Source organism: Opisthocomus hoazin, chromosome 13, assembly GCF_030867145.1.
Source record: "Opisthocomus hoazin isolate bOpiHoa1 chromosome 13, bOpiHoa1.hap1, whole genome shotgun sequence".
NCBI classification, from domain to species: domain Eukaryota; kingdom Metazoa; phylum Chordata; class Aves; order Opisthocomiformes; family Opisthocomidae; genus Opisthocomus; species Opisthocomus hoazin.
Genome location: NC_134426.1, coordinates 28,725,792 through 28,747,409, shown reverse-complemented (window position 1 = coordinate 28,747,409; position 21,618 = coordinate 28,725,792). Strand labels below are relative to the sequence as shown.

At 69.8% G+C, this 21,618-nt stretch overlaps 2 protein-coding genes across 3 annotated transcripts in view; both read right to left on the bottom strand.

Moving 5' to 3' along the window:
- Nucleotides 1–1,563: 1,563 nt before the first annotated feature.
- Nucleotides 1,564–6,977, bottom strand: ASPHD2 (aspartate beta-hydroxylase domain containing 2). Its single transcript, XM_075434592.1, has 3 exons — nucleotides 5,870–6,977; nucleotides 3,000–3,113; nucleotides 1,564–1,996 (listed from the first exon to the last, which is right to left on the bottom strand). Exons 1-3 carry the CDS (start codon nucleotides 6,753–6,755, stop codon nucleotides 1,887–1,889), a joined length of 1,110 nt encoding a protein of 369 aa, XP_075290707.1. The 5' UTR covers nucleotides 6,756–6,977; the 3' UTR covers nucleotides 1,564–1,886.
- Nucleotides 6,978–16,378: 9,401 nt separating this feature from the next.
- The window catches only part of SEZ6L (seizure related 6 homolog like), a 50,547-nt gene continuing 45,307 nt past the window's right edge, over nucleotides 16,379–21,618 (bottom strand). The window contains exons 11-17 of one of the 2 annotated variants that reach the window (XM_075434802.1): nucleotides 20,266–20,460; nucleotides 19,953–20,144; nucleotides 19,519–19,713; nucleotides 18,952–18,984; nucleotides 18,712–18,826; nucleotides 18,418–18,520; nucleotides 16,379–18,093 (exon numbers count right to left, since the gene is read on the bottom strand). In XM_075434802.1, coding sequence (XP_075290917.1) covers nucleotides 18,064–18,093; nucleotides 18,418–18,520; nucleotides 18,712–18,826; nucleotides 18,952–18,984; nucleotides 19,519–19,713; nucleotides 19,953–20,144; nucleotides 20,266–20,460 — 863 coding nt within the window. In that variant the 3' untranslated portion in view covers nucleotides 16,379–18,063. The remainder of the gene's footprint in view (nucleotides 18,094–18,417; nucleotides 18,521–18,711; nucleotides 18,827–18,951; nucleotides 18,985–19,518; nucleotides 19,714–19,952; nucleotides 20,145–20,265; nucleotides 20,461–21,618) is intronic. The other variant, XM_075434803.1, reaches the window with a different exon arrangement.

Genomic DNA, 21,618 nt, shown 5'->3' with positions numbered 1-21,618 from the left:
CCAGGGGCTGGGAGCCTGGGTGGAGGTGGCCCTGCTGCGGGGCCGGGAGAGCGTGCCGAGCCGGCGCGGGCAGGGCTGCGGCCGTTCCGCTGCGGGCTGGTGAGGGTCCCCGCGGGCACGGGGCTGTGCGGGCTCCGCAGCGCCGAAGGAGACGGTCCCTGCGCTCCCTGGCAGCGGTGGTGGGGGCAGGGAGGCTGTCTGGGCAGGGCAGCAGAGCCGTGGGGCTGGGGGTTTCGGAGCACTGCCCTCGCTCCCCCCGTCGCTCCCGGCTCCGCGCGGGCCCGTCCCCTTCTCCCACCCCGCAGCTCCTGCTTGCCCAGCGCGTTCCTCCCCGCCGGCAGCCGGCTGGGGAAAGCAGGCCCCAACCCCTCCGTGTTTTGCTCGACCCCGGGCAGTCAGGCGAGCAGGCAGAGCCCGTTCTGGTTTCAGCACAACTGTTTATTGATAATCTTTGCTTATCCACTGTATGAATGCTACCAAACCGTAAGACAGTTACCAAGCCAGCCTGCTTCCTCGGGGTCTGGTTCCAGGTAGTCAATGCGTGTAGAAATCATGCACTTCAGACATTCTGTAACAAGACAGGTGTAAAAAATCCTCTTGGACATATTTGAAATCTCTGCCTTATCTTGCAATCCAATCACTGAAAAAAATCTGTAAAGAAACGTGGGGGCCGGGGGCTGCGTTTCCTCCCGGGCAGGGTGCGGAGGGCCCGAGCTCCCCGCGCAGAGGCGCAGGGACAGCGGGGAGCGGCCGCGGCAGGCTGTGCGTCACGCGTGGCACGCTGCGAACTGCACGGCCCCCCAAGCCCCCCGACAAACCCTGGGCGCTGGGCGGCTTCGGAAGGGCCTGTGGGCTGGTTGCGGGGCGGGCAGGGCTCCCGGGGGCGCAGGGCTGCGAAATGGAACATCCCCTGCCCTTGGCAACCTTCCCTTCGCTGTCAGGCACGCGTGAGCTGCCGCCTTGTACACTCGCCCTGGCTCCAGGAAAGGAGAAGATGGAGCAGCAGAAGGAACCCGGCCTCCTTTCTTCCCTGGCCTCTGTCTGCGGACAAACAAAAGCCAAACACGCTGCCCTCCCGTGTCCCCGCAGGGGCTGCCCGGCCCGAGCTGCGAAAACCGCAGGCTGCAGATAAAGCACGGAGGGGGTTGAGGCGATTGATAACGCCCTTGGTCGGATCAAAGAGCAGGGCTCGACGGGTGCTGTCCCCGCAGCAGGGTGCGCGTCGGGGTGCTCCCGGGCTTGGTGCCTGGCTGGGGGCACCGGCGCCGGGCTCCTCTGTGCCCGCGGGCAGGGAGCGTTCCGGGGCAGGAGGGCCAGCGGCTCCGATGGTGTGCGAGGGACGGGGCAGGAGCCCCTGCGCTCTGCCCGCGCTGCGCTGCCCGGGGGGTGCGTTGTGACCGCTGCAGCCCCTTCTGTCCGTCCGTCCGTCCGTCCGTCCGTCGAGGGACTGCAGCCCGCACCGAGGCAGGCTGGGAGCAGCGCTGGGCTGTTTGGCTGGTTTGCTGTTCTGGGGGTGGGGTGGGGGTGTGTGTTGTTCTTTTGATGACCATGAGAAGTTTCACGTAATCACATTCAGACAAACACCCTTGGTTTGGTTGCTTCTGAACACCGCAAAACACAGGAGCACGGACAGGAGGGGTGCTGGGGCTAACCACGGAGGGAAGGCGATGCGCTCTCAGGTTGGAAAACAATCCCCGAAGGCAGCAATGGGAGGGAAGAGATGGGCGTTGATAGACGTCGCGGTTTCCATTTACAGGAGCCCCCGGGACGGGGGACCCCGAGGCCGTGTGCTGGGAGGAGGCTGCCCGTGCGCAGGCGTCTGCACGCGGAGCCGAGCCGGCACGGCCGCCCGCCTGCCCCCGAACCCCCAACGCCGGGCAGCGCCGTCATCGTCCCGGGGCGAAGATAAAGTCGAGGGCTTGGCGCTCCGCGGCGGCGACGTTGGGGTGCCACAGGTCCACCATGAAGACCACGCGGGGACCCTCCTCGGGGGGACCTGGGGGGATGCGGGCACGGGGTGAGGCTGCGCTCCCCGGGGTGATGGGCTCTGCGCCGGGAGGCTGCTGCCTGCGCCCCACGCAGCGGGGACGCGTCTGCCCAGTGCAGCCCCGGGAGACACCTCAGCTGCTGCTTACTGGGAGCCCAGTGCCTCCAGCAGCCGGCACGGGGCACGGTCCTCCCTGCCCGGGCTCTGCTTTGGCTTTGGGCAAGCCGACCCGAAGGTTTCCCGTCGCAGGGCCCCGGCGCGGTGCTGCGCTCGCCCTCCTCGCCGCTGCGTCTCGCAGCCGTGCAGGGAGCTGCTGCTGCGCTGCTCCAGCCCCGCGGCCCCGCACCCCGCTGCGCTTCCCCAGCCCGCGCAGGGCTGATGCGGGAGCAGCAGCTTCTGCTCTCCCCCTCTCCGCACGCGCTCCCCTGCGCAAGACGGCTCTGCCTGATGCCGTTTGGCCATCAGCGACTGATGCCGGTTAATCCGCGAGAGCCGACGCGGAACAGCGTCCGCCGGCGACGGAACAGCCCGGCGTGAGGCTCTTCTCCCCGCACGGGAGACGAAGGTGCCGCTGGCACGTCGGCGCTGAGCTGCTGCCTCGCAGCGGGGCCGCTGCGGCCGGCAGCGCTGCCGCCAGCAAGGGCCAGAGGATGCCGGGCCGGCGGCGTCGGAGCCGGCACCGCTCTGCAGAGCTCCGGGGGACGCGGGGAGCCTTCCCATGCCGGCCGTCATGGCAGCGAGAGGGCCGCTGGGCCCCGTGCCGGGCTGCGAGCAAGTCAGGGTGGGAACGAGCCCTGGGCGGGTGAGGAGGGGGCTCCAGGGGCTCCGGGACGCTCCCCCTCCCTGACACATGCGTGGTGGGCGAGCAGCAGCTCTGTCACCCCAGGGAACCAACCGGCTGCCCCAGCCCTCAGATGCCTCGGCAGAAGGGACAGGGCCCACCCGCTCCTCCCGGACCCCCGGCGCTGGCATGGGCGCGCGAGGAGGCGGCGAGGCCCCGCGCTGGGCTCACCTTCGTGAAACGCCGTGTGCAGGAAGGAGTCGTCGAAGAGCAGGCAGCGGCCCTCCGCCCAGCACTGCGGCTCGCCCCCCACCACCAGCTCGCAGCTGCTGGGCGTCTTCAGACCTTGGGGCAGAAAGAGAGGGCAGGGAGGGTCAGGCGGTGCTGCGCGCCCTGCGACAAGCGAGCGGTACCCCCAGGAGCTCAGCACCCGCTTGTCAGCTGCACCCCATGAGCTCAGCACCGTGGGCACCCGCTTTTCCACCTGGAACAGCTGCCGAGTCCCCAGAGCCCACAGACACGAGGTGTATCCTGGAAGCCGGGTTCCCGGTGGTTTTTCTAGCTTCAGGACCAAAGGCAGAGCCTGCCCGCTCCTTCCTCCCGCCCCGCCGCCGTTACCCTGCCCGCTGCAAAGCTCGGGCAGGAGAGGATGCTGCGCCGGGGCTCGAGAAATGGGCTCAGCCCCTGGCTCTGCCCCAAGCTCCCCATTCGGCCTCGCGTCACGCAGCATCTCCCTTGTCACCTGGTCCCCCAGCCACGCCGCGGCCGCTCGGTCCCCGACCGGGCAGCTGCGAGGGCAGAAATTCAGGGCAGGGCCACAGAACCCTCGTAAAGGACGGGGCTCTGTGGAGGCCCCAGGAAGAACGACAACCCCAGAAATAAAACAGGTCTTTTGCTAAAACACTGGTGCAACTCAGGCCAGCTTGGCAAGGGCTGATCCCATCCCCCCCTGTGTCGGGAACGTCACCCCCCACGGTGCCGGGACCACGGAGCTGAGCTGCTGCGGAGCCAACCTGCCCCGAGGATGCAGCCGTGGCGGAGAAAGGGGTCAGGGCTCACGTGGCTTGGAAACGGTACCGATGCAGCAAACGAGCAGCAACGGATCTGGCAGCGACGCCAAAACCGAGCGAGCGCAGCAGGGGCTCCCAGCCTCCCCGCAGAGCCGGGAGCGTAAAAAAGCCGCTCCGCCTGCCTCACGGATGCTTCAAAGCCGACAAAACCCAAAGCCATTTCCCTGCACGGTGGCCTCGGCTGGAGACGCTCCAGCTGGAAGCGGGGGGAGCCGAGCAGGCGGGGAGGCAGCGGGCAGCGGCCCTTCCACCGCGCCGTGGCCCGGCTTCCACCGCGCCGCAGCCCGGAGCCGCGTGGCCGGCGTGCTCAGCAGGGCAGGAGCAGGACTGGGGTAAATCCCGGGGAGCGACATGGCCGTGCCGACGGCTGCTGTGGCTTTCCAGAGCCACCCGGTCGCCAGAGCCACCCGGTCGCCAGAGCCACCCGGCCGCCAGAGCCACCCGGCCGCCAGAGCCACCCGGCCGTCTCTCCAGCGCAGTCGCGCGCCGGGCAGAGCGGGAGCGGAGCGCGCGGCACCGGGGTGGGTCGGGGTGAGCACACGCCGCTGTGTCCCGGCGGGAGGGCCGGCGGCTGCCGAGCAGGCGGAGAGGGAAAACGTGGCAGGACAAGGGCAGGACCCGCATCGCTCCCCTTCCCGGGAGACTCCACGCTCTCAGCCCCTCGCAAGGGGTGAGCGGGGGCCGGCGGCCGGGCGGTGGGCTGCTCCGGCACTAGCAAGGGCAGGTCCCGGCCTTCTGGGAACGCCTCGGAGCTGCTCCGAAGCCCGATCCCATTCCACACAACCGGCCAGCCGCCGCCTGAGCGGGTTTACCCAGAGGAGCTGCCGGAACAGGCGCGCTCGGCGCTTGGCAGCGGGGCCCGTGCGGTGCCTCCCCCGGCGCGATCTGTGCCGCTTCCAGCGCGGCAGAGCCCGGCCATCTGTGCCGCCGGGGCTCTCCCCGTCCCGGGGAGCCCCGCGCTCGCCCCGCCAGAGGGGACACCCCCGGGCCCCCCACCCCGATTCGCACCAAAGCAGCATCTCTGCTGCCCGTGCCAAGCGCTGGGTGCCCGAAATCCCAGGAGAGGGGGAGCAGCTGGAGAGGCGGCGCTGGAGACGGCTCCATCCCTGGGGCAGCACCCATGGGTGCCCCATGTCCCGCAATGGGAGGTGGGGTGCCTGCAGAGCGGGGGTCCTTCAGAGACCCCCGCACAAAATCCACCCTGTACCTTGCACTGGCGAGAGCCCACACCACTGGGTCAGAAACGCTGCTGCTGCCGGGCTGGGGACCCCGGGGAGGTCGGGCACGCGGGGGGACCGAGCGTGGGTGAGGCTGCTGCCGGCACAGCCCCAGGACCTCCCTCAGGCCAAGGCAGAGCAGGCGCCTGAGCCGGCCCCGGGGCTGCAGGCGGTGGCTGAACGCGGGAGCACGGGGTGCCAGAGGACTTCACAGCATCACAGAATCCCAGTGTGGCAGGGGTTGCAGGGACCTCTGGGGTCACCCAGCCCAACCCCCTGCCCAAGCAGGGTCACCCAGAGCAGGCTGCACAGCACCGCGGCCAGGTGGGGCTGGAATATCTCCAGAGAAGGAGACTCCACAGCCTCCCTGGGCAGCCTGGGCCAGGGCTCCGTCACCCTCAGAGGGAAGAAGTTCTTCCTCGGGTTCAGCTGGAGCTTCCTCTGCTTCAGTTTGTGCCCATTGCCCCTTGTCCTGTCGCTGGGCACCACTGGAAAGAGTCTGGCCCCGTCCTCCTGACCCCCACCCTGCAGATATTTGTAGGCATTTCTGAGGTCCCCTCTCAGCCTTCTCTTCTCCAGGCTGAACAAGCCCAGTTCCCTCAGCCTCTCCTCGTAGGGGAGATGCTCCAGTCCCCTCACCATCCTCGTAGCCCTCCACTGGACTCTCTCCAGTAGCTCCTCATCTTTCTTGAACTGGGGAGCCCAGAACTGACTTTTCTGGGCTCTGGCACCCAGGCACGGCCACAGCCCCCCTGCGACCCCCCCCCGCACCGGGGACGCCCAGCCAGGACGAAGCACCCCGCCGGGCACTTACCGAGATGGCAGCGGATGCGGATGTTGGTGGGTCCGTAGTGCTCGGCGATGACGGTGCCGGGGCTCAGCACGGAGATGCAGGCGTTCCCAAAGACGTTGTTGCCAATGCAGGTGCGAAGGCTCCCGAGCAAGCGGTACGTCCGTGGGCATCGCCTGCAGTTCCTGGGCACGCACATGCCCTGGTTCACCAGGTAGAAGGTGAACCACTCCCCGCTCGGCGTGCTGTTCATTTTCCATCCTTGCGGGAGGCTGCAGTTTGAGAACGCTTTGTAGAGGGTCTCAAACTCACACAGGATGGTCTGGAAGTTGCGCTCCAGCAACTCCACGTCGTGCTTTTGAGCGTCCCGGGAGAAATAGGGCATGGTCGGCAAGTCCGGCAAGAAGAAGACTTCTGGCTTCTGGATGGAGGGCCGGCTGCTGAGGTAGCGGCCCTGCTCGCGGATGCCCTTGTGGATGCGGCCCATGCCGGACCAGGAGTAGCGCTTGGCGTACTCCTGCAGGTTGTGGTAGAGCTTCTGGTTGAGGCCGTCGTGGTGCGTGCAGCGCGCGCACTCGGGCGAGTGGCAGTAGGCGTAGCCGTTCTGCACGCCGTTGGCCTCGGTGCCCTGCATCAGGGCGCTGACGGCGGCGTAGGCGCGGGGCTGCTCCCGCCCCACGTGGTAGCAGTACCACACGAAGAGCAGCAGCAGGCAGGCGACGGCGGCGAGGGCCGTGGCGTCGCAGTCCCGGAACGACTGGATGCCGCTGGCGATGCAATCCCGGAGTCCGTCCAGGGACCAGCTCCAGTCCATCAGCCACTCCAGCGACATGGTGGCGCGGCGGGCGGCGGGCGCGCGCAGCGGGGCCCGGCGGTCAGTCCTCGCGGTCCTCAGGGGCACCCACACCATGCAGCTGGGCCGGGGCGTGGGGAGCAGGGGCTGCCATGGGGAAGCGGAGCTGCGGCTGTGCCCTGCACGCCCGTGGGCTCTGCATTGGCGGCCGGCTGCCCGGGGGTCCCCACGCCGCGGGTCAGCAGCGACGCGCCCGCAGGGTCCCCACGCCGTGGGTCAGCAGCGACGCGCCCGCAGGGTCCCCACGCCGCGGGTCAGCAGCGACGCGCCCGCAGGGTCCCCGCGCCGTGGGTCAGCAGCGACGCGCCCGCAGGGTCCCCACGCCGCGGGTCAGCAGCGACGCGCCCGCAGGGTCCCCACGCCGCGGGTCAGCAGCGACGCGCCCGCAGGGTCCCCACGCCGTGGGTCAGCAGCGAAGCGCCCGCAGGGTCCCCGCGCCGCGGGTCAGCAGCGATGCGCCCGCAGGGTCCCCGCCGGCGCTCCCGGGCTGATCATCCCAAAGGATGGAGAGAGGCTCTGGGGAAAGAAAGGCGGAGGTGTTAGGGATGCAGCTGCCCCTTGGGGCCCCTGTGAGGGCTCAGTGCGCGGGGTGCAGCCGGGGCTGCGCGGGGGGCACCGGGTCCTCGCGGGGGGTGACGGACGAGGAGCCCTCCTCTCTGCCCAGGAGCCCAGCGTCCTCCCACGCAGAGAAAAACTCCCTACCCCTCCCAACAGCATCTTCCACAACCGTCCAAACGGAAGGGCAGGGGGGAGAGCCAGGCCCCTCGGCTCCCACCATCCCGGGGCGGCCAGCTCCCCTCCTGCTCTCCCCTCCTTTCTCCCCACTGCTGCCTTACCTGGTCTGAAACCTGGCTGAGGGGGGCAAAGCTGGGAGCAGACACCCAACAGCCCTACCTTGCAGCGCAGCAGTTTGTCCCCTCGACCTAAACGCTCTGAAGTGACTCTCCCTCCAGGGACTGAGCCGACAGCCCCCAGCCCCTCTGCGCTCCGGGGTCCGCGCTCTGGGCCGTGGCAGCCCGGTGCGGTGCCGGCAGGTCGGCCTTGGCGTATCTGCTTTCACCGAGAGGTCACCGGCTGGCAGGTGGCGGGAGCTGAATGGCCCCCAGCACCCCCCCAGCACCCTGCGCCCCTGGCCCCAAAAGCAGCGCCCGTCCCCCCTCCCGGGCAGGGGACCAGTCTGTGCCTCAGCCAGCGCCTGCTGCCCACCCCTGCTTCCAGCAGCTCTGTCCTGCCCCACCGCCGCAGCGCGGCGAAAAGAGAAGATGCTGCGACTCCTCACCACCGCGAGCGATGTCTGCTCACCCCGAACTCCAGCCCTGGGCACCTCCGCGCAGCCGGCTCGGAGGGACAGGCCAGGCAACGGGCGAGGAACGGAGGGGAGACACGAACCAGGCTGGGAAGCACACCGAGAGCTGCCCCGGCCCAGGGCACGCTGCCAGCCCCGACACAGAGCCTCCTCATCATCACCGTGGAGCATTTAAAGCAGCTCAGCCGGAGTGTCCATGGGCCAGCTCTCCACACCCAGCAGAGGCTCAGGCTGGGCGCTGCGGGGGGTCACAGCCCGCCCCGGAGCACCGACAGCAGGGTGAAGGGTCCAGGCTCCCACCCACACCAGGCTGCACCTCCCGGGCAGGGCAGGGGCCACAGGGCAAATCCCTCTGCGCCTGCCGGGAGCCAAATGAGGACCACACAGGTAAGGGGGAGGAGATGCCGTGGGAGCTCAGCTGCCAGAGCGCTGACTTGAAGGCGTAGGATGGGTTTATGAGCCAGGGAAGCCATCCAAGCCCTTCTCCACCCTCCCTGCCAAGGTCCTGCAGCCGTTAATGAAGGTGCCTTTCCCTGTTAATTGAGCTGGTGATGTGCTTCAGCTGGTGGGGCTTCGGCTGGGACCTGACCCTGCGGCTGTGGACCTCGGGCAGGGCTGGGACACGGCTTCGGCAGCGTCTGAGCCCGCGGAGGGACACTCGCACAGCCGACCGCTCCCCATCCTACCCTTGTAGCGCGCTGCCTGCGTGCCCCGTCCCGGGATCTCCAATCCACGTGGCACGTCACAGCCTCCCGGGAATTTTGGGATAACTTTCCTCTGTCCCCACCGGCTGCCATCCCTCCGGACACGCCGACTTCTCCAGCCCAGGCCTCGGCCCCCTGGGCGCAGCCGTGGAGCCGGTGCCAGGGGTGTTCCCCGAGGCCACCACAACCCCCCCTGCTCCTCCGCGGTGCCGGAGCGTGCCCGGGGAGGCCGGCAGAGCCCTGGCACGATCTGTATTCAGCACGGCTCTCGCCCTGGCAGCCAGCAGGGAGCTGCCTCAGCCCCGCAGCCCGGCTCGCTCAGGAGCCGACGGACGAAGCGAGCGGCCGGGGCGGCAGAGTGGGGGTCAGACACCCGCGGGGTCCCCGAGCCGGAGATGCTCATCCCCTGCAAGGGCGGCACAGCGTGAGCACGGCCCCACTGCTGCCCCGGGGCTGCTGCCCGCACCTCACTGGGTGAAAATCAGGGGGGAACCGTCAGCGCGGTCAGAGATCAAAGCCCCCGCGCCCACGGGCAGCCCACCCGGCCCCAGCGCCTCGCAGCCGGGAGCCTTGGGGCTGCCGAGCCCCGGGCTGGCGGGGGGGATGCTGCCGGCGGAGCCTCCCACCGGGCTCCAGCCCCGACGCCAGCCTGCCCAAACCCACCTGGCGCAGGGGTTGTGCCGGTGGCGGCAGGGCAGGGTCCCCAACGCCAGACGCTGCGTGGCCGGGACCCGCTGCCACGCTTGCCGGTGCCACCAGCCTTCCAGCCACGGCCCCGCGCCCGGGCGGGCAGCTGCGCACAGCACCCCCGGCCCCAGATCCGCGAAAAGGCTCGTCAGCCGGTAACGAGCGGCCGAGCCGGTCCAGCAGAGCGGGAACCGGTTCCACGTCGCACTGAAGTTGTGCAGGACGTGGAGGCGAGCACGGCGGCAGGCAGCAGCGGCGTTACGTAACCAAGGCGGAGAGGCTTCGATGCAGCACAAAGTTGCATCTCGGTGGCTCCGTGGGGGCCCCGGCATCTCCCGGAGGAGGTGGGCTTTGCTCAGCCTGGCCGGGATGCCCAGGCCGCGGGCGCCGCGGCGACACGGACGCGTGGCGGGGCTGTCCTCGGCTCGGCACCGGCAGCGTCGCCTGCGGAGCGGCGTGAGGAGCCTCCCGGGGATGCCGGAGCGCTGGGGCGAGGCAGGGTGCCGGCTGCTACTACGGAGCTGGAGCACGGCCAGCAGCCGCGGGCGCTCGCTTCGCCCTTCCCTCCGGCGTGCCACCCCGCGGTGCCACCCGGCGCGCTGGGCTCGCCCCGGTGTGACAGGGTCACTCGGCGTGGCTGCGTCAGCCTCTGTCACCGGTGTGGCTGCATCACCCGGTGCAGCTGCATCACCCGGCGTGGCTCCATCACCCGGCGTGGCTGCATCACCCGGTGCAGCTGCATCACCCGGCGTGGCTGCATCACCCGGTCCAGCTCCATCACCCGGTGCAGCTGCATCACCCGGCGTGGCTGCATCACCCGGTCCAGCTCCATCACCCGGTGCGGCTCCATCACCCGTGCCCGCGTCACGTCACCCGGCGTGGCGGTGTCACCCGCGGTGTCACCCGGTGCGGCCGTGTCCCCCGCCCCACCCCGAACCCCGCTGCCCCCCGCCGAGGGCTCCGCTCCCCGCCCCGCCGCCCCCCCCCCCGCGATGCGGTGCGGTGCGGTGCGACGCGGCGGTACCGACCTGCTGCCCGGGCCGTGCGGGGCCGTGCGGGGCCGCCGCTCCGCTCCGCTCCCGCCGCTCCGCTCCCCGCCGCCGCGGACCACAACTCCCAGCAGCCCGGGCAGGAGGGGCCCGCCCGCCCCGCCGGGACCGCGCCGGGCCGCAGCCTGCGGGCCCCGGCCCCGGCCCCGCCCGCCCCCGCCTGCGGACCGGCCCCGCGCCCGCCCCTCGCCGCGGCCTCGGGGCGGTGCGGCGCGCCCCCGCGCCCCCGCGCGCCCCCGCGCCTGCCAGCGCGCCCCCGCGCGCCCGCCCGCGCCCCCGCGCCCCCCCCCGCCCCCGAGCTCCCCCGCGCCCCCGCGCCCCCCCGCGCCCCCGAGCTGCCCCGCGCCCCCGCGCCCGCCCGCGCCCCCGCGCGCCCCCCCGCGCGCCCCCGGGCTGCGGCAGCCGGGCGGGGGGTCCTGGGGACGGGGGGGTGCTGGTTCCCGGGGGCACCCCGGTGCGGGGGGACGCGGGGCCCGGCAGCGGGGGTGCGGAGAGGGACTGCGGGAGGGCGTGCGGAGGGTGCTGGCAGCGGGGGTACCGGCGCGGGGGGCTGCAGCAGGCAGGGTGCGGGGGATGCGGGACCCGGGGGTGGGGGGCACGCAGGGGTGCGGGCGATCCGGGGACACGGACCGGGGTGCAGCGAGGGGGAGGTGCGGGATGCGGGCTCTGGGGGTGCAGAAGCTGGGGGGTGCAGGATGCGGGCTCCAGGGGTGCAGCAGTTGGGATCTGCGGGCTGCAGGGATGCGGGGAGCACTGGCTGCAGGGTGCTGGCACCTGGGGGTGCAGCAGTGGGGAGGTGCAGGATGCGGGCTCCAGGGGTGCGGGCTCCGGGGTTGCAGCAGTGGGGAGGTGCGGGATGCAGGGATGCAGGGAGCACTGGCTGCAGGGTGCTGGCACCTGCGGATGCAGCTGTGGGGAGGTGCAGGATGCGGGCTCCAGTGGTGCGGGCTCCAGGGATGCAGCAGTTGGGATCTGCGGGCTGCAGGGATGCGGGGAGCACTGGCTGCAGGGTGCTGGCACCTGCGGATGCAGCACCCAGGATGCAGGAGCTGCTGGTCCCCGAGGACGCGGGCGTCTGGCGTGCAGGGGACAGGAGCACCCAGGGTGGCAATGCCCGCGGTGCAGGCAGCTGGCGGATGCCTCAGCAAGGGTGTGAGCGGGTGCTGCGGCGCCTGGGGGGGGGCGGGGGGGGCTGTCCCCGGGGTGCGGGCTGGCAGGACGCAGGAGATGCTGGCCTTGCTGGACTGGGGGCACCTGAGCTGCGGCACCGTGGGGGCAGAGGCCTGGGGACGCAGCCCCCAGGGATGTGGGTGCCATAAGTGTATGAGCCCCCCCCTCGCCCCGCTCACAGCCGGTTCCTGCCCCCCCAGTTAGGAGGGTCACCCGGCTGGCAAACGACAACCTGTCTGCTGGCGTCTCCCGTTCCCGTTCCTGCTGCTCCAAGGTGCCCCCCCCTCGGTGCGGGGCTGAGGGTCCTGGGCCGTGGCAGCGGGCGCAGGAGCGGCTGCAGCTGGGCGCTGGGAGCAGGCGGGGTGGGAGCGCGGCCGCCCCACACGCGCCGGGCCCGGCCGGGTCAGCCGGCCGCGGCGGCTGGCAGAACCTTCCCCCCCTCAGCCGGCCTCGCACGCGCCCAGGATCGGGCCCTGGGGAAGAGCCCGGCTTGGCGGGTCGGCTGTGGGGGAGTAAAACCTTCCGCAGTTCGGGGGACCCCCTCGACAGCTCTTGAGAAACAGCGCTGGAGGCGGAGGAACAGTTTGTCTCGAGCCTTTCCGCTCCCCGCTTCTTGCTTTTCTCCTCCCCACTCACCTGAGCGGATGCTGTCGAACCCGGGGACCCAGGACCCCCAGTGCCACCGTCCCCCGGTGCCGGGTGAGCTGCGGGGCTGCTGGGCAGCGGGCAGAGCCCTGGCAGCGCTGCCTGGCCCCGTGGCACAGTGCCGCGTGGCACACGTGGCACACGTGTCACCCACCTCGTCTCGCCGGCTTCGCCACCCGGTGCCTGCATGTGTCGTCCCCCCCCGCCGCCGCGGCCCCGGCTGGGGTGCGGAGGTGAAATTCGGGCTCTGCTCAGCCCCTCGGGTGCGGTTGGCGCCGGAGCAGCCTCGTCCCGCGCTGCCGCAGACCCTAAGCGTCACCCTGCTTCTGTCCGGGCACCTCTTTGCCTCCCGTCTGCTCCGGCTGTTCCCCCGAGCTCCCCCGAGCACGTTCCCCACGCCAGCACCCCCCCACCCCGGTTTGCTCCCGCAGGGCCCTGGCAGCGTCGCAGGGTGAGAGGAGGGCGAGTTTGTTCCTTGCTGCTTTTTCCCAGACCCCCCCTCCGCCTCAGCCCGCGCCTCCCACCCGTCCTCGGCAGACAGCGAACCTGCTGCTGCCGGCCGCGGTGCTGGGCGCTGGGTGCTGGGCGCTGGGCGCTGCCACCCTCGCTCCCCTCCGTCTGCCTGCTGCTCGCTGCTCCCCGCTGGGCCCCTCCGGGCCCCCCCTGCTCCTCAGCTCCGCGGGATGAGCTGCCCCTCGCTTTCCGCCTTTAGGATGTCACCCGGTGCCCCCCAGCCCCCCGCTCAGCACCGCGCCCGCTCCGGCCGTCGGTCTGCCGTGCGGCTTTCCCGCAGCTCCGGGGAGATCTGGAGGGTGGGGGGTCTCACCCTGGCTGCGTGTCCCACCCTGGGTGTCTGTGGGTCTCACCCCAGCGTGCGTTTCCCCGGGAACACGCAGCCCGCAGCGAGCAGCACGGAGGTTTCTCGCGCCACGTCCTGCACCACCCGTGCCTGCTCCACGCGAGGACCCGACGCCTCTGCCCTGTGCTCTGCTGGGGGGCTGGCGGGGGGGCAGCGAGCGTTGATCCTGCTGCCGGCCTCCTCTCCGGCCCCCCCTCCGCCCTACCAGCTCCTCTCCCCCGGCCTGGGCGATACAGCAGCCTGGGGAGCTCCCGGAGATGTCATTCCCGGGGGAGATGCCATTCCCTGCGATGGCTCAGCTGGGATCCCCCACAGCGCTGCAGGCATCACCCCAGCCTGGGGGCAGCACCCTGAGCACCCACCCCACACCCCTGGGGCAGCTGCGGGCCGGGGGCGTGCGCCCAGCCCCGCTGCCAGCCCCTGGGCACCAGGAAGGGTCACTGGGCTCCAGGCAGGGACAGCGAGGGTCTGGCAGGGGCCAAGCGGGCAGCAGGAGCCGGCGCAGGAGCCATGGCAGGGCGGCAGGGCCGGGAGCAGCCCGGGGATGTGCTTGGCGCAGCTCTGCCGCGACGCCCTGGCAGCAGCCCCGTCTGCGCAGCGGCTCCTGGCTCCAGGACCCCTCGTCCCCGTCCCCGAGGTGCCCTCCTGGGGCAGGCGCTGCCCGGTGTCCTCTCCCGAGCCGCTGCCGCCAAAACCGCGCTTGCCTTCTGCCAGGGCCAGGGCTTCCCGGAGCGTTTCGGCTGGAGCTGGGACGGTGGGGATAGAGGGGCCCTCCCTGCGCTCCCCGAGCCGAGGGGTCCTGCACCACACCGGCTCCTGCTCCCTGCGTCCCCTCCAGACCAGCTTGTGCCCGGGGTCCTCTGAGCACGACTTTGTCACCCAGCCCTGCGTCCCTCCGTGGCAGTGCCCGGGGTCCTCTGAGTACGGCTTTGTCACCCAGCCCTGTGTCCCTCCGTGGCAGTGCCTGGGGTCCTCTGAGTACGGCTTTGTCACCCAGCCCTGCGTCCCTCCATGGCAGTGCCTGGGGTTCTGTGAGCACGGCTTTGTCACCCAGCCCTGCGTCCCTCCGTGGCAGTGCCTGGGGTTCTGTGAGCACAGCTTTGTCACCCAGCCCTGCGTCCCTCCGTGGCAGTGCCCGGGGTCCTCTGAGCACGGCTTTGTCACCCAGCCCTGCGTCCCCCCCGCAGCATTTCAGCCTCTGGGCACTGCTCTGCTGCCGGCCGCCAGCCCCCACTGCCAGCCCAGCCCGGAGCCCCCCGCTCTTTGCTCTGTCATCGCCCCAGCCCCGGGGCTGTCACCGCTGGCACCGGTGACCGTGGGCACCCCACGGCCGGTTCCTGCCTCCCAGCGCTGAGCAAAGCGCTGAGCAGAGCCGGGGGGCTGGCTGCCGCCCCAGCCCTCCATCCTCCTCGGCACGGCTCCCCCCAAAACGCTTTTTGGCTCCTGCTGAGAAACAGCCCCCTGGTGCGGGGCAGCGTGGGGACGCAGCCAGCGACCGGCAGCGTGAAATCCTGCTGGGGACCCCAGCCCCGCGCCGGGGCAGAGCACCCCTGGGGATGGGCAGGGACGCTCGGTCTCACCACCCTGCGACACGGCTGGGAAGGAGGCGAGGGGTCCCCGCTGCTCCATCCCCGAGCTCGGGTTGGGGGGCGCGGGGGTCCCTTGGCTACGTGACGGCAAACACGCTGCGTCCTTCGCTCGCCCCCGCCGCAGCGGGGAGGCCGTGATGGCGGTGGCTGCTGCGCCCCGGCAAAGCTTAATCCACAGCACAAAGCGGGAGGCCAGAGATTGGCTCCTGCTTTACGTCACCGAGGAGGAGCGATGGCATCAAGAGGGTTTTTTTTTTCCCCTCCCTTCATTTTAATTCTCTCGCAATCTCTGTCCAAAAATAACCCAAGCTCCCTCCCCCGGGAAGGCTCCGCATCGGAGCCTCGGCTCCTTCGCCCCCTGTGCGTTCGCCTGGCAGCTGCTAATCGGGGCGATTATCGTGAGTCACGTCACACCCCTCGATAAAAGCACATCGTCAGAGCGCGGGGTTATTTTGCTGTGTGGGGTGGGGAGGCGCAGGGACGCACGGGAGGCGCTGGGTTTCCTGGCAGGGTGGCAGATGCCCGGGAGAGGCCATTTCCCAGGGCGCCGGGTGGGCTGTGCGTCCCCGTCCCTCCCCGCCGGCCGCTGCCACTGCCAGGGACACCCCACGGGCCTTGGGCAGCGGAGTTTGCCCCCGACACCCCAGTGCCCGCCGCATGTCACCTGCCCTGGCCCCGGTGACAGCGCGCTCCCAGCACGGGGCCGTCCCGCGGGCACCCGGGGGTCCCCCAGGCAGGACCCCGCCGGCGCACTCCTGACGCTTTCCGTGACCCCCGCTCCCCTGGGGGGCTGCTTGGGGGGCAGGAGGCAGGGACGAGCCCCCGCAGGAGCAGCTCAGCCTGGAGGGGCTCCCAGGGAGCAGTGGGGGCATTTTTCCCACCCAGCCCCAGGATCCGAGCCGTGCATGGCGGCGGCGCAGGATGCGGCCGGTGCAGAGCTGCGCGGGGGGCAGCTGAGCCAGCCCCTCCATCCGTGTTCTCCCTGTGGTTCCGGGGAGCTGCCCTGCCCCGTCTGGGACGTATCCCATGGGAGCTGCCAGCGATGATCATGGGGCATCAGGGCGAGCAGGACGTGGGCAGGATGGGTCCCCAAGGGCCCCCAGCCCTGCGGGGCTGTGCTGGCGGGACTCCCCCAAACCTTCTGCGCATCCTCGGTGACACGGCCGGCAGCTCTCCGGCGGGGTCCCGGTGCCTGGGCAGGACCCAGACCCCCGCGCAGCCCACGAGGCACGGCTGAGGCTGGGCTGGCACGGGCGATGCTCGGGGAAGGGGCGAGGCTGGGCTCCGGAGGGTGCGGGGGCACCGGTGCTGGCTCCCACGGAGCATCCCGTGGAGCAGAGCTGTCCCCAGGGCCCTGCCAGCCCACCCCGTGTCCCGGCAGGCTCCGTCCCGCGGGAGCGAGCGGACACGACGGGGCTGCTCCGGGGCAGGATCTGGCCCCTGGGAACCGCGCTGGGAGCTGGGCCGGAGGCATGGGGCCAGCGTCCCGCAGCGAGGCGTGCGACGTGCTGGGCGCGGACCCTCGCTCGCACCGCTGCAGCCCCCGCGCCCGTGCGGGAGGCCAGACCTGCACTCCGAGTCCCTGCAAACTGAATTCCAGACGTGTAAAAATACAGAACAATTTGTGTGGAGGTTATACCGAATGCTACAGCTTCCCACGGAAGTACTTTATCATGTTCAAAAATATTTAATCCCAGCAATTTTCACATTGTTCTTATAAAAACAGACATGTATGAAGGGAAATGAAATGCTTAGTACATTTTTGGCACATTTTTTTCTTTTTTTTCTTTTTTTTTTTTTAACCTTTACAAATTACAAACACACATTCGTTGTTTTTAAAGGAAAAAAAATGAAGTCTCAGCTGTACACTGCAGAGATGCACTGACCGTCCCGAAACTAAACCAGCCTCCCGTGGCTACAACTGCCGTTCTGCAAGGACAGAAGACAGACAGCAGCCAAGGACACGTCTTCGCTGCCTTCCCGGGGGCCTGGCTGGGGGGCTGGCGACGGGGGGGCCTGGGGAGGAGACGGCCCTTTGGGGGTCCCCACGGACGGGGAGCAGCCCTGCCGGTGTCCGGCTCTGGCAGGGGTGAAGGCAGCGAGGGAGCACAGGGGATGCTGAGGCTCGAACTGGGGTTCGCCCGCGGTGGGACCAGCTTTGGTGGGCTGAGTTCTGCCTGTTCTGCTCCCCCCAGGGCTGGTCTCCACGCCGGAGCCCGGCCGCGCTGCCTGCCTGCCTTTCCTCCCCCCCAAGACCCCTCCATACACCTTCATCCCCTGCCCCTCTCCGTCTCCTGCCCAGCCGTGAGCTCCAGCAAGGTGCCAACCCCGGGGGATTTGGGTGGGGGCTGCGGGTCCACGGGGGTCTGGGCGGGAGGCGCTGGGTGGGCTGCGCTGCCCGACCCCTGCCCGGCACCGTGCCCGGCACAGGGGAGCTCGGCATCCGGCGGGGTCGGTGCCAGGGAGCCCCTTCCCTCCTGCTTACCCTGAGATGCTACCGGGGGGCATGGGAGCCGCTAGCGGGACCGGAGCTCCCCTGGCAAGGGCACTAACGAGTCGTGAGTAACGAGGAGCGACTGGCGCGAGCGAAGCGGCGCTGGCTGCTCCGCTCCCGGCGCCCGGGGAGGCTTCGGCAGCGCCCGGGCAGCGGCTGCTGGGGGGTCACCGGGTGATGCTTCTCCGTCGAGCGGTGGCTCCTGGCTCGCTGCCTCCCCGGCACCCAAAGCGAAGCGGGAAGAGGCAGCAGGCTGTGCCGCGTGCGTGCCAGGCCGTCCCCTGCTCCCCGGCGTGGCGAGCGGGGCTCCGTGCCGGCCGGCAGCTTTCCTGAGCCGCGCTCCGCTTCCCCGCGGCGAGGGTCCCCGCGCCGCTGGCACACGAGCCCCCGACCCCCGGCCGTGGCTCCCGCTCGGGGCGAGGGGGACCCCGCCGCGAACCCTGCACCTACCTCAGCTCCCCGCAATCAACCGCAGGCTCTTGCAATGGAGATGTTTTTAATTTTTGACAACATCAGAATCGCAAAAAAATCCCCCTGCGTGTGTGTAGGCAGTGCTGGGGGGCACGCTGCTGTGGGCTGGGGGGCACAGCGGGTGCCCCCGCACCGCCCCAGCCGCGCCGGGACCCGGCTCTGCCCCGGCTCCCGCTGCTGCCTGCGCCCGGGGCTCTGCAGCGCACCTATCGCAGTTTAAATAGAATAAATACAGTGAAGAAAACAGTAAAATCTTCAATAAAGAGGCAAAAGGAAAGACAACGGCGGGTCCAGGGGTCCGACCAAACTCGGCGTGGTCTCTGGATTAGTTACTGAGGAGGTTCTATGCGAGCACATGAAGTCCGCAGCTGGAGGCTCTCTCGCCGTGTCCTTATATCGAGACTTCGTATTCTCGTGTCTCCTGAGCAGAAGGAGAAGCCAGTTGAGGGCAGCAGCCGCGTTTCAGGACGATCTCCCCACTCCAGGCGCCGAGAGAGGCCCCGGGTGCTGTTTGGCTCCCGGGGAAGCGGGTGCCCTCCCTGCCCAGACCCCGCAGCCCCCTCCGCCGCCTGCCGGAGCCCACCCAGCCCCTCGGCAGCGACGGACGGGGACGGAGCATCCCACCCCGGCGCTCGGCACTCCCGCACCGGCACGGCTGGACCCCTCGTGGAGCTGCGGACCCGGCCAAACCCGCGCTCCCGCGGCAGGGTGGTCCCCGGGGAGGAGCGGGCGCAGCGGGGCTCACCCCTGTCTCGTAGATCGGGTTGTCGAACTCCGTCTCCACCGTGATCTGGCTGTAGGGGTGGGAGTACATGAGGGGCAGGCGGAGGCTGGAGTAGTACCGGCACCTGCGGGGCAACGTGAGAGTCACGGGGCTGCACGGCACGACCCTGGGGCAAAGCACGGCCAGCCCTGGCCCCCCATGTCCCCCCCCATCCCAGCTCCCCAGGGACCCCGAAGCGGGCTCCCCAGGACCGTGCCCGCGTGGGCAGCGAGGGCGATGCTGAGCCGCGTCCCCCAGCCCGGCCACTCGCCCCACCTTGTGAGATAGACGTAGGCTCCTCCCAGCAGCAAGGAGATGATCAGCACTGGGATGAAGATGGCGAGGGCCATATTTCCCCCCTCGAGCGATGTCTCCGCAGCCGCTTCTGCTACTAAAAGGACAAGATCCGTTACGAGGGCATTTGGCAGTGCCTTGCGAACCCCTCTCTGCCGCTGCTTCTCCGCTCCCTCCTCCCGGGCTCCACGCAGGCTCATCCCGCACACGCGTGCCACTCACCTTCCAGAGCGTGTTCAAAGCTGTCTTGATTCACTGGAAGAGAAATGGAGAGTTACTGGTGCATAACTGGGTTTGACTGGGTGCTGGTAGCCGTTGGCTGCATGGGGAGCCCTGGCCCAGGGTCTCCCTGCCCGCTTGGACCCAATCTGCGCTGAAAACTTTTGGTTTTTAACAAGCTCTCGGCCTCTGTGAGCGAATGGGCAAGTGAGCAGCCGGCAGGAGGGCTCTGCCGGGGTGGTGGTACCCTCCAGGGAGCCCCGCTGCCCAGGGGACGAGGCCGCCACGTAGTCCTGTAAATTAGTAACTAAGACCAATTTACCCCTGCAGCTCCGTGGCAGCGGGTGGGTTGTCCCGTGCCCAGACAGCGCACCAAACCCAGGCCTCATCTAGACCAGCGCCCGGAGGGTTTCCCGGAGGCTCAGCACCAACCCAGAAAAGCACCCAGGTCTCGGATGAGCTTAGCTCCTGGCTAGAGAGCCGCCGGGGTCCGCAGCCAGACGAAGGTCCCCAGGCTGCCCTGGGCTGGGGACAGAGGCGCCGGCTGCCCCCCCGCCCCCCCGCCGTTACCTTTGCAGATGGGCAGGGGTCCACTCCAGTGGGACGGCTGGCCCAGGATGCATTTGATGGTGACCTCCCCCATGAGTTCAAAGCCCTCGTAGCACATGAAGGTCAGGGACTCTCCCGGCAAGTAGAGGCGCTTGTAGAGGATTTGGTAGCCGTTTTCCGGCAGTCCTGGGTTATCGCAGGCCAGCGACTCCTCGGCTGAAAGGCAACACGTCCCGGGGTGAGCCCCAGGGCTGGGGCTGCCGAGGGAGAGCAGGAGCTGGGGAGGCAGCAGGGACGCACCCGAGGTCTCACCCCACCCCGCTTTCAAGCAGCTCAAAGCCCCGCACCACCCCGCACAGCCGGGGAGGGTCTTGTCCGCAGGAAAGGGCTTCCCGGCCACCCCCCGAGCAGAGGAGCGGAGCTGCGGGAGAGCAGGAGAACCCGCCCAGACTCACAGACGCAGTGCGGGAGCCGCGAGGTCCAGATGGGCGTCCCCGTCTCGCGGCTGTAGCAGGTCAGCAGCGAGCTGCCCTCCAGCACGAAGCCGGGGTTGCAGGTGTACTGGATGGTGGTCCCCACCAGCAGCACCGGGTCGGAGATGAGGCGCGTCGAGTGCTCCACCTCCCCCGGGTCCGTGCAGTACATGACTGGGGAGAAGAGCCCGTCTGAGCGGGGACCCCGGCGCGGCGGCGGGCACCGGCGGCGGGCACCGGCGGCGGGCACGAGGCGGTGGGGCCACGGGGCAGCAGCTTTGCTCGGGGCACTCACTCTTTTCGCAGAAGGGGGGGTCGCTGCTCCAGCTGAGGTCCCACTGGCAGGTGAGGGTGTCGCTCCCCACGATGTCGTAGCCCGGGTCGCACTGGTAGGTGATCTTGGCCCCTCGCACCAGCTCCGTGTGCGACGTGGTCTTCCAGCCGTTCTGGATCTCGGGCAGGTCGGAGCAGGAGTCGTTGCGGGACACCTCTGCGGCCGAGGGAGATGCCGGCTGTCACCGGCCGAGCGGGACCCCGCGGCACAGCCCGCTCGGAGCCGCTGGCCACGGGCACACGGGGGTCCCTCGCTGCCCGCTCTCCGGCCCCGGGCACCACACCCGGAGCAGCCCTGGGCAGAGGGACAGGGCAGCCGGGCAGCAGGGCTGTCACAGGGACCCTAACGTAATTAAAAGAGCTGGTGTTCTGCATAAAGGCCTTTGTGTGATTAGGGTAAAGGGAGTTTGTTGTTTTTGCGTAGAAGGAGAGGTGGTGCTACCTCCAAATCCAGGAGCTGCCCTCGGAGGAGGTGAGAACACCCGGAGAAGACAGCTTGTTAGCGCTTAGCTGGCTTTGGCTGCTTCTGGTTGGAAACGAGCGTCTGAAAGTAACCTGTCCTTCTTTATAACACATCATAACACTAAAAATCACACCCCCGGGGGAAACACCCCCAGCCCCTTCCTCACTGAATACGCGCAGTGTGAAAAATGCTGACCAAGCATTACGCTAATGCTGTAACCCATGGGCGGCGTGGGGCCGCGCCAGGGGTGGAACAGACCCGTGAGAAACGGGGCAAGGAGCGACGCCTGTCGCGAGTCGGGTGCGCTAGCTTCATCCGAACTTGTACAACTCCCTAATAAATCCCGCTCTCGTCTCGGCGTGTGAGGGTCGGTCACTGCACGCCGGGAGCGAACCCGCAGTGCTGCGACAACCGGGGGGGTCTGCGAAGCCCCCCAGCCCCAGCCCTGGCTGCGCTGAGGAGAACGGGGCAGCGTCTGCACCGGGGCCAGGACGAACGGAGCACCCTGGGAACACCGGGCTCGGCTCCGGCTGCAGGCTCAGGAGAGGAGCAGGGCAGGTGCCGTGGCTGCGGCAGGGCTGGCTTGCTCCGGCGAGGGGTTTCTGCCCCGCTCTGCCCACCCCGCGACCCCCGCGCGCTGTGCCCGCGGCTCAGCCCGGCACGGCTGCCGCAGCGCGCCGAGGAGGGACCGGCAGCCTCGCAGGTGAGCTGCATGGCGGCTCGCTCTCCGACCCTCGCAGCCGGGGCTGTCAGCAGCCGAGAGGAACCACGCTCGGAAGAGGTCTGCGGGGGGAAGCCAGGCGGGGGGGGCAGGCCGCCGTGGGGAAGCAGTGCCCTTCTCAGTCCTTGTCC